The sequence below is a fragment of the Cyprinus carpio genome, chromosome A5 (genome assembly GCF_018340385.1).
Source record: "Cyprinus carpio isolate SPL01 chromosome A5, ASM1834038v1, whole genome shotgun sequence".
Classification (NCBI taxonomy): Eukaryota; Metazoa; Chordata; class Actinopteri; order Cypriniformes; family Cyprinidae; genus Cyprinus; species Cyprinus carpio.
The window spans coordinates 11127995-11144891 of record NC_056576.1 but is presented as its reverse complement, the minus strand read 5'-3'; the positions used below and the strand labels follow the sequence as shown (position 1 = coordinate 11144891).

General features: G+C 37.7%; 1 protein-coding gene across 13 annotated transcripts in view; it reads right to left on the bottom strand.

Annotated features, from left to right (window-relative positions):
* LOC109090335 (autism susceptibility gene 2 protein homolog) overlaps positions 1-16897 on the bottom strand; it is a 292074-nt gene that overhangs the window by 8276 nt on the left and 266901 nt on the right. For 9 of the 13 annotated variants that reach the window (XM_042753647.1, XM_042753662.1, XM_042753644.1 and 6 more), the window contains 5 exons: positions 7339-7708; positions 6864-7120; positions 4377-4639; positions 388-438; positions 65-160 (listed from right to left, as the gene is read on the bottom strand). In XM_042753647.1, coding sequence (XP_042609581.1) covers positions 65-160; positions 388-438; positions 4377-4639; positions 6864-7120; positions 7339-7708 — 1037 coding nt within the window. Of the gene's footprint in view, positions 1-64; positions 161-387; positions 439-4376; positions 4640-4781; positions 4943-5850; positions 5890-6863; positions 7121-7338; positions 7709-16897 lie in introns of all 13 variants that reach the window. The other 4 variants (XM_042753727.1, XM_042753734.1, XM_042753696.1 and 1 more) reach the window with 3 other exon arrangements.

The window sequence follows — 16897 nt, the reverse complement described above, 5'->3', positions numbered from 1 at the left end:
CTCAAGTCAAAACCGTTTTGTCTACTTTCCCACATGATGTGAATGCACAGTTTTGAGGTCTAACCTTTGGCTGGAAGGCTCCTTGCAGTGAACTGAAGGGCCCTGAATGTGGAAGTAATGGAGGCATTCCTGGCATTGTTGGTGGGTAGGAGGGAAAGAACTGCAAAGAAAAAACGTAAATGTAAAAAAAAGTTTACAAAATTCTTTGGCGTCTGTCATCTCTTTGAACTATAACAACTTTTTTTATCCTGCTTTGAAAACAACATCAAACCAAGCATGCTTGAAAACAAGTTTACAAATGTGTCTCAAAAAGTCCAAAAAGTTTACATAATGTGCTTCATCTTCAGTCAAAGCAAGGATATGCAGTCAAAACAAGTTTTCACTTACATTTGAATGCCTCAAGAAAGGATTGTCCAGTTTTGGGGCGTATTTGTCGAACTATAGAAAGGAGACAAAAAGAGAGAGAGAGAGAGTTCAAATTAAAAACATGTCAACAAAATCAAAGGCATCTGTGACCAAAACATGAGAGAGCTTTACTGCAGTGCGCTTACATAGTCAAATAAAAAGCAGATGAAGCTCAGATAAATTACACCCTTTTAATAAAACAATTACACAGTAAAGCAGCCATTCAATGTCACATGAAAGAAAACCACTGCAGCCGCAGCTGGCACAGGCTTCATAGAGCAGACCCAGAGTGTGGGAATACACTCACAAAAGAGTCAAACCAGATCGCTAAACAAATTAAAGGCACCCTTCACTTCCAATTAAATTGACATGAGCCATTTATTACGTGGCAGCATTATTCCATTACAGTTAAGACAAATATATGGAACAGTAACTCTTTCAAGGCAAGTTCTAGTTTTAATAGAAAAACTTGAGAGTAAAGTTAGCAGTGTAACTATAGGACCAACAATAAGAACTGGCTAATGTTGTGAGATTCTGTATTTGGTGAGTCAGGATTCATAAAGAAGCAAGAAGGGAACATGAAAAAAAAAAAAAAAAAAAAAAAAAAACATTACAAATGGTTCATGGTTATTTTCAGAGATTCATACAAATGTGATTGAAATAAAATGTCATATATTTAATAATCTTCCATTTTTATCACTGTAATAAAACAAATGTCTTAAAATGTGTCCATAAACATAAAAAAACAACAACAACAAAAAATAACATTTCAATTCCAATTTGTATCTTTTTTTAAATCACTGTAATAAAACAAATGTCTTAAAATGTGTCCATAAACATAAAAAACCCATAAATATTTAAATACTTTTAAAACATTTAAAAAAAATTGTAAACTTCAGCAAAATTTCATAAACTTTACTTTTTTTTTGCTACATTTTACTATTAAGTTAATAAACCCAGCATCTTTGTCACCTTAATTCCACTGACTTGTATTTTTATCACTTAACTGAACACTGCAAATTCAGCGCTGCTTTTTAAACAAAGTAATTGCTACTGAGACATTTCTTTTACATAAACATTCAAATCCTTTACAAACTCCCTCATATATAGTGTTGTTCCTACAGAAGCCTGTCATCTTAAGTCATAGGTGATGGTAATAAAAGTGGATAAGCTCTGTGTGTGTTTCTTTGAAAAGCAGCAGTGCTTGAACCGCAGCTCACTTATGGTACAGACTTTATACTCTAACAGATCAGCAGGCATAAGCTGCTTTTATCCTACATCGTATGAATGTGTGATGATAATTAGCCTAAATCAAACACATGAGGTTGCCCTGGCTGAGAAAATCGCTGATCTGGCTTCCCTGCATATTGCACTTCAGTGATCCTTCCGAGGGGCGCACGCCTGCTTTATGGTTAACACTTGCAGAGTAAATACAACAAAGGTTTATAGTGCCCCATAAAAAACACTGCTTCATAATTCACAACCCCATCAGAGCTTTATAACAAACAGCTTTGGCAAATCAAGATTCAATATTACATCTGTAAACAATTCAATCTTTATAAGAAAAGCTAGGAGGAAAGGAAAAAAGAAAACAAGAAAGACATTAAATGAAGTGTGTTATGTCAACATGAAACAGAATTCGCTACCCACTTTACTTCACTAAACTGATGTATTTTCGAAAGTAACAAAAGGTAGTTTTCCTTTATCAGGATTTTTTTTCTTCTTTGGAATAACAAACCAATGAATTATGCACAATAAGACAAGAAACATGTATAAAGGAAGCAAATTGGGTTAATTTCTGTTGTCATGTTGACTTTAAAAATGACATTTATACTTTTTTTAATTGACCCCGGTAAACAACAACACCACAGTCTATGCAAAAGCTCTTCAACCATGCAGAAATCCTTTAGAAACTAAGCATCAGTATATTTGTCAGTAGAAAACATCACACTTAAATCACATGGTATTGAAAGAAATTCAACAATAACTGTTCAGCAAATAAGATTTGTATCTCATAAAACATTTGGGGAAGGTGTGGTGGTGTGTTTGCACATTTTCCTCGCTATTTCAGTCTTTCAGTTTTTTAATGACGAAACGGTTCTGTAACCCACAAAAGAATGCAGGCAGCAAACTACAAAACATATGGCATGTTTTAAGTGAGATTTCAATCTTTGGAGATGGTAATCTATGATACAAAAATGCTTGACTTTTCATCTAGCACTCTTGAAATAATATCTTTTGGATTGGTTAACAGCAGCGATAGTATGCAGATAAGACGTTCTTGTTCCTGTCTGAATACGTTTCAGAGATCTGAATGCATTTCATATGGCTAGCTAACTTTGAGGAGCTGAATTTATCTGATTACAGGCTGCCAAAGTTTGCTTCTAATAGCCGCTTTGCACACGGAAGCAATTATGCTTTATCAAAACAACCCCGTTGATGTCATGACTTTCATCTGCGGTGAGGTCATTATGTTTCGACCGCAAGCTTTGAATGTGTCACACAGAATGAGTTCCGTCTGTACCTCTGTCACGCCATAAGACTTTGTCTGCCTCCTGTTTTTCTCAAACAGCCCCCAGCACTCAGAAACATCACCATTTTGCTCATATGAAAGCAATAAAACATCTCTGGCTCACACTTTAAAAGCGCAATGAGTATGGCATGTCAGCAAAAAGGGGAAGAGCTTTTTATTAGAGGAAGAGCTACAATATTTGTGGTTGTCATGGGACAATAGTTTATCTTGTTAGGATGATGGGTATCAGTTATGTCACTGAGATGGTGCTATAAAACTTTCAACCCTGTGGCCTCTGTTTAATCTGGCTTGCTTTAAGATAAGCCTCAGGTCTCTAGTGGGTTGTAAACACTTTTACTTATTATGCAACAGTTAGTTCTGGCGCTCTATAAATCACCACCCTGCATCATATTTGCTGAATGAAATCCAATACTTGTTTCTTACTAAGTTTGAGATGCTGATTCCAAAAACAGCAGCATGTCACACTTTCTCACAAAATATGATGTGCATTTTGTGACATTTTTGCTTTCAAAGTCTTATCCCTGAAGTCTTGTATTATCAGCAGAAAAACTGTCACAAGGACTTGATTCCTATCTTCCTTTGAACCAGGTTACAAGTGTTTGTTCAATTCTCAGATGATTTTTATATGTATGAATGATTCTGAAGACATTCTTTTATGCCTAATCTTTTATGCTTAATTTCAAGGTTAGAATTATGGCCAGTGACAGAAAAAAATGCAAACCTGATTCAGATGTTTTCTGCTGTTTGTCTGGGTGTTTTACTACATCCAAACAGCTAACTTGTGCTTATGTAAAGTTCTTTGGCATTAAATGGAGTATATGAACATATTTTTAGACTCCTTTGCAATCTGAATATCTCTTTTGTCATTAAAACTGAAAAGGTTTGAAATTTGACTGCATTTAAGCGAATACATATATATAATTGGAAAAATCATCATTCTTATTTTGTTAAAAAAAATTTTATTTTATTTTTGTGAAAAGTAATATATATTTTTTTTTTGTATATGTTTTTAAGCGAATACATATATATATATATATATATATATATATATATACTATATATATATATATATTGATGTATATATACTGTGTGTATGTCTATATATACATATTTTTTTTTTGGACTCAGCATCATCACATTAGGTAACATTACCCCCCCACCAAGATGCAGGGCTGTGTTATTATGTGACTGAATGAGCGCCATTTCGGTTCACCGTTTGGATTCATGGGGTTCCAAACAGGCTGCCAGTCTGTGTGTTTCTCTGTTACGTGTAACTGTTTTGGCTTTTCTTAGAACTATTTCTGTCAACTGAGACAAAGTAGATGAAATAAATATGATGGTCGCATAGAAGGGGCTTGTTTTTAATAGGTCGGAGTATTTCGAGGGGAATAGGAATGTAGGAAGGGAGTAAAATCTATCTGTTTTTACTTATCCTCACATTTCTGGCTGGGGTACGCACCATGGGAGGTGCAGTGGGCGGCCCAATGATGGCTGCCGGGGGCAGACTGGCAGGGAAAGGCGTGAAGGTGTGCTGATGCGTGTGTTGGTGCTGGTGCATATGCTGATGTTGGTGAAACTCGGCCCGGAGGAGCGACACAGGGGCCAACGGTGACCCTGTCGCCCCTGGTGCCGACCCCCGACCTCGCTCTGAGCTCTGAGCCAGGAATCGGTTGTTCAGCTCCTGCCGCAGAAGATCATGCTCTGCAAGAAAGGAGAGCGAAGGGGAAAAAGGAGGGATAGGGGGTAGAGGGGGAAAGACACGGGAGGGAAAAGAAAAAAAAAGGCACGGGCGGCCAGTGAGTTTTCACAACAGCGGTAGGAAGAAGCGAAAGAGGGTAGTCACCTGGCTTTCTCTGTTTCTCCAATTCAAGGTGTGAGGGTTTTCTACGTGAGGACTCATTGGTGGAGGTAAGAGAGTTGCCTGTGACAATGTGCCAATCAGAATCCCCGAATGAGGCTGGCAATACATGATTGGTTGGTTGAAAGATATCAACAGGCTGGTATCTAAAGACAAGAGAGAACCAAGAGTCACCTCAGCAGAAAACACACACACTTGACCCGACAAACACAGACTCTTATACTGCCTTAAAGGGACCGTTCACCCAAAAATGAAAATCACCCTCATGTTGTTCCAAACCTGTGTGACTTGCTTTCTTCTTTGAAAGGGACTTATATTGCATGGATGAAAATAAATAAATACAATAACAGAAGAAACAAATGCATACAGGTTTGCATACAAAATTTTAATTTTTGGGCGAACTATCCCTTTAAGACTTTAAGACTATCCCTCTATCCCTAAAATTGAAGAAACTCTTTAAGCACTTGCTTGATGCTTATAAAAAGCCATTAATTTATACTTTTAGTTTAGAGTTTAAATTAACATTATGTTTTTAGTGATCAAAACCAGAGAAAATATAAAGAATGGTTTTGGTACTAACCATTCTTCATATTTTCATGGCTTGAGCCATGTGTTTGCCAAAGGTTTACATTGTAGATGTTAGCTGCATGTACAAAAATACATATTTTTTTATTGAATATCTTTTTATTCTTTACTTTCTCCTTTGGTTAAGATCAGCATGTTGCTCTAAAATGCCTGGAACTGGCATTTAAAAGCCAATAATTTTAAAACAAAAAAAATACTTACCATATAAAGAAAGGCAGAGATGAAGCAGAAAGGTATTTTCATCTCAAATTTTGCATTTAGTGTAAATTGTATCAAAATCTCATATAACTGTCAAAGGTAAAATAACAGCCAATAAAACAGAAGTTTACTGCTGAAGTGCCCTTCCGAGGCACAGGATCCAGATATTAGAAATGAACAGTATAGCTGACATCTTTTTTTTTATTAGATGTATCATATACTGTAGAAAAATGGGCCAACTGGATATAAGTCACATATTTCATATGCTGACCTCTGATGCGTGCCCCATTTCGTCTCGCTCTTGAAACATCTTGAAAAGAATGCAATTTAAGAGCAATGCTGTTGTTACTGAATACTTTGTCCATAAGTCTTTAACATGGGTTATTTGTCAAAAAACAAAGCATTTTGTGTTTTACACCAAGAAATTTAAAGCATAGTAACTGCAGGAAAGGTCTCTACATTTGTGCGAACCAAATTTTTGTTGATTTAAGACTAGCACTACAATATGCTAAATTAAAACAAGAATAATTAATTGTGTGCTATGACATAGCACACATTTCTTAGGTCTAAGTTAAAAATCTATACTCTTGGGGCGCTTACACACTAGAGAAACCTGCGATGGCACGTTTGATGGACAAAAATGAGGTAAAAGTTGGGTAAAAACTGGACCCTCCATTCTGTTTGGACAGTGGATGTCAATGCCTCTAGATCCTTACAAGGCACCATCTTAATTGAAATCAGTGGATTTGCAGCACTCTCTGATGCAGTGCAAACTCTAGTGTGTACGCACCTTTATACAAATTCAATATTTTTATTAGTGCCCCCAAACAATCAATCGTGATTAATTGCATCCAACATAACTAATTTTGTTTAGATAATGTGTGTGTGTACTGTATATATTTATTATGTATATATAAATACAAAAACATACATGTATAGATTTTGTGTGTGTGTGCTGTTTTTATTTATTGTATATAAATAAATACATATAAAAAATGTATATTATTTATAAATATAAATATTTTATATATAAACATTTTTTAAATATATACATGCATATATGTGTATTTATATATACATAACAATCATACACAGTACACACATATATTATGTAAACAAAAACGTTTATTTTGGATGCGATTAATGGTGATTAATCATTTGACAGCACTAATTTTTATCAATTCATCATACTGCAGAACTGAAAAAACCTATTGTCCAAAATATTTTCAAATCTCATATTAACTATGCCATAGACAGTTTAAATCTCAATGAAAGGGTTCTAACCTGGATAGGGTGGTCCTGTATGGTGTCCTGGAACCACAAGGCTGTTGGTCGGTAAGGTGGGTGGAGGAGGCAGTGTAGCAGGGGTGGCGAACATGGCCGGATGGCTGGAGAGGTGAGAAGGCGAGTGAAGGGAGTAGTGGGAGGAAGGCAGACCGGCGATGGAGAGAGGAAGAGGAGGAGCAGGAGACAGGAGGCCGCTGAGATGATGAGGGGAGTGACGCAGGTGGTGTTTGGGAGGAAGAGTGGAAGGGTTGTTGCTGTGTTTAGAAAGGAAAGACAGGATATGAGAAACAATATTCATGTTATGGCAGTTTATAAACTTATAGCTACCAATTTTCAGTTTTGATTACAAATTAAAATGTGTTTTTGTTGTAAGAGAAACAAAATGTAATTCTATAAATATAATAAATAAAAATGTATTTATAACATTTATAAAAAATGTGTAAAAAATTTTTTTTTTTGAAAAGTTACTAACCTGATGTTGTGAAGACTGCTGTACGGCAAAGGATGATGATGATGACTGATGATTGGCCGGCTGTGGTGTGATGGGGGTGGGACTCTGTGCTCCAGTGAATTTAATTGATTCCTCAGGAGGGAAGGGGTGGGGATAGGGGGCACTGATTCCTTCTTGATACTGAGAGGGTTCGGGGAGATGGGGAGCGGTCTAGGCGCCGGGGCTGCCGCCGCAGCAGGGGCAGGAGACCCCGTAGGGGGTGACGCAGGGGTCGGACTTGAGATCGGCGGGACAAACGAAATGTCGTTACTTTGTTCCTGGCTACGCTGAAGGCCTGACACTTTGGTCGAGCTGGAAGTTTTGGACCCGAGATTCTCATTCGTTGGCGTAACTAGAAAGAAAGACACAAACAGAAATTTGTATAAAATTTGTATCTATATTTTATACAAGTCATTTAATGGTTACTGTATTTAATTCAGATGTCAAATGCAGTTTAGATGCTTTAATTAATATAGTTGAGGGCAAAACGCATGATAAATTTAGAGATAAATCATGCATTTTTCCAATTTTCCAAAGGCCAATTCACAACATAGGGTAGTCTTTTTTTTTTTTTTGCTCAGGTGCATGGAAGCATCTCAAATCAAATGCACATGAAGTTTGGTGCAGCTGTCGACATGTAACCTATAGCGTGGGATTGGTTTGCCAATCCATCCATTAGTTTGCAGCAGGGTGAACAGAAACCAGCTGCGATGCCTTTTTCACCCACTGTGCATAACGCTGGCATACGCCAAGACACCAAACGCATCCACATCTGTCTGACTGTCTTCCTCTCTGTGCCTCATCTCTTATCTCCCCTTTATCATTTCATCCCAGGTTTCTTTTCCTTTTGTATTTCTTTCTCTCTCCATGGGTTTTTATGAAGTGTTTAATCAGGTCATTTTCATGCTTGACTATAATCAGATGATCCAATTTTCTGCAAGCAATCCAGTCAGAATGAATAAATCAGAGCTAATTAAAGTTAAATGCCATTCTCATTCATAGATTTACAGAGCACACAGTCTGCCATGAAATAATTATGTTTCAATTGTGCTGTGAAAAGGGATCATGCACCCTTTATACTGGCCTTTCAGAGCCCCCCCCCCTCGCTTGCTCGCTCTTTTTCACAAGATATTTCCAGGGATTTCAGTAACACTGCCAGAATTTTTGTACAGAGGAACTTCTGCTTTTGCTTAGTTAATCGGAGTGCAGTGCAAGAAGAAAAAAAAAATAGTTTAGCTTCAGCATTTTACAGACTATAGTCATTCAACATGTAAAAGCATAGTAAAATAATCAGGGTCAGAAAGCTCTCGGATTTTGAGTGAACTATCCCTTTAAAGCTTTGAAATATAATGTTATGTTGCCTAAATTCAGTTGTGCAATTTAACACTTTTTTCCCCATCCATCCATCCATCCATCCATCCATCAATCCTAGTATAGAATTTTAATATTGGCCAATTATTGCATATTGTCTTAACATAAAAACACCTGTATTGGCATATAACCAATCACATGTCTATTTTATTGGCAACAGTGCTAGAAAAGAACACAGAAAGGAAAGTCGGAGAGAGGAAGAGAGTAATTTAAGACAATATCTACCCCAGGCCACTAATTAGCACATTTAATGCAGTCCTCATTCCTAACAGCTTAGTGCAGTCTCAAACAAAGACTTTGAAAGCCTGCAGTACACATACTCTCTCCCAGGCCATTAAAACCTCAGACCGGAGCTCCTAATGGAATATCTGTGCTGTATTAACATACCACTTAATCATTAATGGACACCAATAATTGAGGGATAAAAATGCTAGCTTGAGTTCTTGACACATTTCTCCTCAGCCGAATGTGATGCACGTGCTAAATGAGCCCATGTCTACAAACAGAACGTGTTCTTACAATGAAACTTGTCCTTTTAAGCATGTAGGTGGTGGAACTTGTCCTTTTTTGCAGCTCTGGGATGGCTTTTGAATGTTTTCTGGGAACAGCAGTGGTTAGGACTGGTAGGGCAGAGCCTTGTACAAGATTAGTGCAAAATGAGAACTTCTACCCAATTGCTTGGAAAGGTCTAAGCAGATGCATTCACAGATAACCCTGTCTTGCTAACTTTTCCTACAAAGCACAGAGAAGAAATACGTTGCCTTTCAGTGACGTTGCCATGGAAACCAGTCTCCGAGGCACGTTTGTGTGGTGAAAGCGGACAGTGGTAGTCAGTCTCCTCAGTTAGCAGTCCGTGGCACTTAAGGCACAATGGGCCCTGAGCTCTCTCTTAATGATGATTCTAATGGGCCATAATGGCAGCCAGCAGGCAGGACAAGACATACAAGCTTGGCTTCTTTCTCATTAAAAAAGTGCTCTGTGAATGGCTCAGTTCGTCTGGATGCCTGCAGTACATAACGAAGGGATTTCTTCCCAACCTGGAATGTGGCCGTAATCATTTTGCAGAAAATGTGACACAATGTCATTCGAAATGAGCGCCCGGGCAGCCGGTGTGATGTAACGCTGCTGCCAGTGGCTGTGCGTGTCTCAGACAATCCTAGAAGGTTGTCACCTGTAAAAATCTTGTCAATTTGTGGTTGCGGTAAATTGTTAATGTGTCAACCTCACTGTTCCTTCAATTTTCTCAAAACATTCCATACTTTGACTGTTGGCCCTGAAAGTCTGCCTTAGGAATCTTTTAATGAGAAGACAGTGCCAAATAAACTTGTAACTCCTTTAACTTTAGGTTTTGACAACTGACATTCCTCAAGGCAGAAATATTTCTCTGAGACAAACAAGACCTCATTATCCAACACCAGGGTCAACGATAGATTTACTGTGCCTGCTAACAACAAAACCACACAACACAAAAACTTCACTGTAAATGGAGTAGGTTTTTACTGCTTAGCCATGCAAACATTGCCACCCTGAAGCTGAAGTGTCTTGGTTTGCTGCTTGCTAGGTGTTCAAAGTAGTTTTAGTGTATTGCCTTTAGTAGTTTGTCACTTGGTGGTTGTGGAGTATTTGCTTACTAGCCCAAGTCAAAAGAGCTCACTCCCAAAATCACTCATTCTATGGACTATTTTCACCCATTTTATTGTCCAACAGGCAAAAATCATCATTCTGATTAATTAAGAAAATTTAGACCACAACTATTTCTAACCAGTGTCACAACACAAATGTCTCAGAAAAACATACATACATAAAACAAATATTTGCTTTAACACAAGTGGAACAGCTAAATAAAAAAATAAAATATATTATTAATAAGATAATAATAACAATAAATCATATTATTATTATTGTTATTATTATTATTAAAATAATAAAGCATATGTGCTATAACACAAATGGTGCAGCAAATTAAAAATCATTTTAAAAGTATTATTATTATTAAAATAACGCATATGTGCTGTAAAAAAAAAAGAAAAATAACCATTATTATTATTATTATTATTATTATTATTATTATTATTATTAAGTAAGAGGCAGAGGTGGAAGAAGAGGAAAATTAAGAGGAAAAAAAGGGTTATGGGTTTGTTCAAATAAGAATAGTAATGCTAAGTAGAATTGATAACACTTTCAGTAATTTAACAAGTACTACAATTCTTGCCACGCCATTTTATGCCTTACAGTGCTCTCAAGCTTCGAACAGAAAAGCGATTTCAATCTGTAACATAAAACAGGCAACACAAGAGACCCTTAAGACTGAGTGAAATCACAGCAGAGCTATTAGACACACAGACAAGAGCGCCCTCAGGAACACCCACAGATTTGTACAGGTCGAAGGTCAGATTCTGAGAAGGGAGTGACATTCCCTTGGGACGTGTTGGCATCCCTGTTCACCAGATGACACTTCAGCGTACTATTGATCTATCCTCTCCCCCTGCTGCTTCTCTCATGGTACAATCCCTCAAGAGACTCTGGCCTCAACATGAGCCTACTGTGGTAGAAACCACAAGCAGTGTCGGTAGGGGTGTGCATACTCATGATGGATGGTTCTAGCAGAGGCAGAGTGTCCCCAGCATCGCCCACAGCTGTCCCACTAAGATATCCTTGACCTCTGACCTCATTTCAGGCTCAGACAGCAGTCTTGGAACATCTGGAGAGCTGCCGTACTATAGCCATTACACACACACTGGCGTGATGAAAGCGTAGACAGATGGCTGTAGCTTCCAGAGAAAATTCTTTTCAGGGTTCTGAAATCTTTTCTAATCTACTTATGACTGACACTTGTACAGCTTACAGCAAGTAATAAAATTTAAGACAACTAAATCATCAGCAAATAGTATACAGGCACACAAAATGAATAAAAACTTCTGTTAAAATGTACTGTATTTTAATTAAATATATATTTCACTGGTAATGGGACAGTTCATACTTTGTAGTGTGTAGTATGGTGGGCTATGAAATTCCAGAGACATAAAGCTACAAAATCATTAAAATGTCTCTTGCAGGGCATCATTTAGAACTGGATTGACAACACCTTTCAAATTTCAATTAAATTTCAGAATTTGAATTCAATTTGAATAACAACAAACAGGACTCAATTCTAATTCGAAATTGTTAAAAAAAAAAAGTTTTTTCACAGATGATTCCCAAATATTTAACGTTTTTTGACAAACTCTATCTTGGCCAGAAAAAAAAAAAAAAAAAAAAAACAAACAAACAAACAAACAAACAAAACAACCAAACAAAAAAAACTTGTTTGAAAGTTCTAAACTTCTTTAAAGCCTTAAGAGAGATGTATAGACTGACAGACAGAACGACAGATAGAACAATATATAGTTAGAATGATGGATGGATGGATGGATGGGTTGATAGACTGACAGATAGATGGAATGATCGGAATGATAGATGGATGGATGGATGGACGGACAGATGGACAGATAGTTAGATGCTATCTTCTGCAGTGCAAGACATTGTGGTTAATATTAGCACATGCAGCATTCACACATGCATACTTCTAAAGTACAAAGCATCAAGACATCATCAACACACTATTTTTGACGTAATGCTTGAGACACACTAATCCTAATGTTGCACACTATGAATTTCAATGCAGCCGTGTCTATTTCCAGACTATTAAGCCCCCCACCCCCCTTACAACAATATTCTCAACCGTCTCCTGTTGCACATGCAAATGGGAGATTATGGATTTACGTCTTAGTCTGTCGCTGTTTTATATGTAATAAAAACAGCTCATATGCAAACGGGGTCTTAAGATAAGGCAGCAGGGGATGCAAATTCTCTCAAATGACCAGGGGCCATTGATGCTTATTGCAAATACTCACACCACGCTGCCTTCTGCCGAGAGAACTCAAGCCTAACGCTACACATCGTGAGTTCATTTCCCTCGCAAACCCTGTGGTATATCTCTCCATCACCACTGTGTGCCAAAAAATAAACATTAATACTCATGCACAACAACAGAAATAAAACCTCAAGTAACAAACTAAAAGCCGCCTCCAGCTGATGAAGTCAACAAACAGAATAAGACACAGGAATTTATCTCTCGAACAGGTGCTGTCATCTTTTCACAGATTAGCAGCATCCAGACAGGAAATTCTTTCCTCTTTACCAGTCAAATCCACTGGGATCTGCATTTAATTGTGCCAACAAAGAACACAGAATGCCAAAACATCTAAATCACAACTGGGTGGGTTCCTCTAGTTGATGAAACGTTTTGCGTTCAGATATGTTGATAATAAGCCTGAATATTGCCTCGCAGCTGCCAAAATATGATACATTCATTTATGGGGATAACATCATCTAGGGATGTACAATATATTGGTGACCATATTGGTAATATTTTATTAGTATGACTTCTACTGTACATTAAAATGTTTTTGCCTAATTTCACATGGTAATACACATGAAAAATTATTAACCCTAAAATGCATAGTAATATTTTATTAGTATGACTTCTACTGTACCCTCCTTTATTTAAGTAAGTCTTTTAAGTTATACATCCACTTTCTTAGTATTCCTCAAGCTATTCATTATAAACAATATAAGAATATATATATTACACACACACACACAAAAGAATGTCTGTTTTCTGTTTATTTTTTTTTTTTTAAAGTGTATAGGGTCACTAGGAACAAGAGGTATGTAATAGTGTAAGTTTATTTTTCCTGCGTAACAATAATTAAATATCTGATGACTCAATAAATGCAATTCACCTTTATTCCTCAAGGTGGCACTGTTTGATAGACAACGATGACGTGACGTGATTACCACAGATATAAAACAAAAGAAAATCATAAGCAAAAACTGAACTGGCTTGAATGGCTTTACTGCAGAGCAGTTACTGTACGCAATGAAATATAAATGTCCCTGTCATTTGATGGTGGATGTGGTGAATGAGCTGCCAGTGATCAAAATATTGATTTTGAAGTCCCTGAAAATTATAATGTTGAGAATATGGTTGAGATCGCGAATGTACTGGGGAAAGTTGCGCTCTGACGATGACCAGTCAGGGACACGATGGTAAAAAATCATCTGCTCAAATAAAACCCTTCTAAGCTTCAAAAAGGTAACCAAATATACTTTATTTCCCTCACTGTGTAGTATTGTATGCAGTTACCATTTCACAGTACTTATTAAGCTGCCTACAGATGCAAAAACACATACAGTATTTCTCTAGGAGAGAAGTTTAGTTTAAGCTCTCTCCTCTATACCCACATCCCTACTAAGAACACAGACATGCAAAACAGCCTGTGCATTTTTAGACAATTTATGGGCCAATGACAGCTGGTGCAAATACATGGGCCTCTATTTCCATCTCTGTTTGGGACAAGGGCAAGGTGGCACCAGAGCACTCTGCGGGTGTTTAAGCTGCAACATGTTGGCTGGTGAAACCCACACAGACAATCTGTGAGCACCTACTGTTCGTTTCAGAGATCTGGAAGCTTTCCGTGATCCCTCCATGAACCACTGCTTCCCCATGCTGGGAACAGACTCACACTGTGCCCATATGGCTCAGACGCATATGCCATCCTGTTTCATGCCATGCTTGATTACTGATGGACAGAATGAAGATTGGGGGGAAAAAAATGTGTATAAGGTTATTAGCTTTAAAATTAGGCGCAATGACTTGAGTAACAAACATGTCAGATTAACTTTTTTTTTTGCCCTGACTTTCACATCTGTGAAAAAATGGCTTCAGTAAGTTAATAGAAACTATTCTAAAACTGTTTCATGTACAAGAAATATTTCACCCAAAAACGAAAATTCTCACAGTCACGTTTTACCTCATGTTGTTCTAAACCTGTATGAATATAAAATCAGAAAACTCTGATGACTGTGATGGCCGCTCTTTTCAATGCAACTGAATAATGAATGTGAACTTTAAGCTTTTTCCTTTAAAAAGTATTATAAAAGGTAGTCCATATGAATTCTGACGCTTTGTGTAAACAAAAAAAATTATATTTCATATGGTTTAGTCAATGAAAATCTTGTCAACCACACCCAGTTCTCTGTTCATGAGAGAGAACTATATGTCCGATTTGTGACCAAATCTTTTCAATGAATTTCATATTTCCTCCTTTGTGCTCCATGAAAAAAAAGTCAGTCATACTGGTTTTGGACAACATGAAGCTGAGTAAATAACAGCAGAACTATCAATTCTGGATGAAAAAGTTCTATTCCTTTAACAGTATGCAGTACTTGTGAAACTTTTGATTTTAAGACAGTGATAAAAATACAAGCTCTTTCACATAATCTATCTGCACCTCTATGTGGGCTGGGGCATTTCCAAGCATCCCAGATTGTTTGTGTGGTACCACGATGTGCCCCAAACGGCTCATCATTTCATTAATTAGCTTGAGCTGCATGGTTGGCAAACGCGGCAGGCACGGCGGCAGCTGTCTGGATTGATTAGAGAAGAGGACCCAGCGCTGCAATTATCCTAGATGACTGCAGACAATGGCTGTCTGCTCTAAATAAAGAGTTCGTCTTACAGCTCAGCAGGGTGTTGGAATCAGCATAGTCTCAGTCGTATGCAGGCCAATACAACAGACAAATCTCGATTCTCGGCCTTGACATTTGGAGTAAACCAAATATGAAGAACCACCCGTAAATGGCCACACAGTCATTTTTCAGCTGAAAAGTCAGGTCCAGTCCACGTTTTGTGGTTCTTTATTAGTTTAACCTCAAAGTCATGTGGCATGGATTAGTGATATGTTATATTAGAATTTGGGCATTGTTTGAGCTTATTGAGCTAATTGTTTTATTGCTTAATTTGGCATAAACAACTAATAAAAATGTAAAACTAACACAAAATAGTGTCAGATAACCATATATATTGTGCATCTCTCTACACATACCATGGTATACACCAAGTGCCACTCCATTCAAGAAGGAGCACAAAACTGATGAATAGAACAGCCATCCATTAGGACGAACTTTCTGGAATGGCAGCCCATTCTCCTCTCAGGTCTCCGCTCGCGGTTTCCTCCAGCCGACTTTCAAGCCAAAAAAGGGGCTTCACAGGGCAGCGCCAGGCTCAGCATGGGCAATAATTCCACCCTCAGCATGTCAGGACTTTAGTTTTTGGATGAGCTGCCAGTGATCAAAATATTGATTTTGAAGTCCCTGAAAATTATAATGTTGAGAATATGGTTGAGATCGCGAATGTACTGGGGAAGTGCGCTCTGACGATGACAGTCAGGGACAGTGATGGTAAAAATCATCTGCTCAAATAAAACCCTTCTAAGCTTCAAAAGGTAACCAAATATACTTTATTTCCCTCACTGTGTAGTATTGTATGCAGTTACCATTTGACAGTACTATTAAGCTGCCCTACAGACGCAAAAACACATACAGTATTTCTCTAGGAGAAGTTTAGTTTAAGCTCCTCTATACCCATCCCTACTAAGAACACAGACATGCAAAAACAGCCTGTGCGTTTTAAGACAATTTATGGGCCAGTGGGTGCAAATACATTGGTCCTCTATTTCCATCTCTGTTTGGGACAGGGCAAGGTGGCACCAGAGCACTCTGGGTGTTAAGCTGCAACATGTTGGCTGGTGAAACCCACACAGAAAATCTGTGAGCACCTACTGTTCGTTTCAGAGATCTGGAAGCTTTCCGTGCCCTCCATGAACCACTGCTTCCCCATGCTGGGAACAGACTCACACTGTGCCCATATGGCTCAGACGGCATATGCCATCCTGTTTCATGCCATGCGTGATTACTGACGGACAGAATGAAGACTGGGGGGAAAAATGTGTATAAGGTTATTAGCTTAAAATTAGGCGCAATGACTTGAGTAACAAACATGTCAGATTAACTTTTTTTTTTGCCCTGACTTTCACATCTGTGAAAAAATGGCTTCAGTAAGTTAATAGAAACTATTCTAGACTATTTCATGTAAAGAAATATTTCACCCAAAAATGAAAATTCTCACATCACTTTACCTCATGTTGTTCTAAACCTGTATGAATATAAAATCAGAAACTCTGATGACTGTGTTGGCCACTCTTTTCAATGCAACTGAAATGAATGTGGACTTTAAGCTTTAAAAAGTATTATAAAGGTAGTCCATATGAATTCTGTTGCTATACCA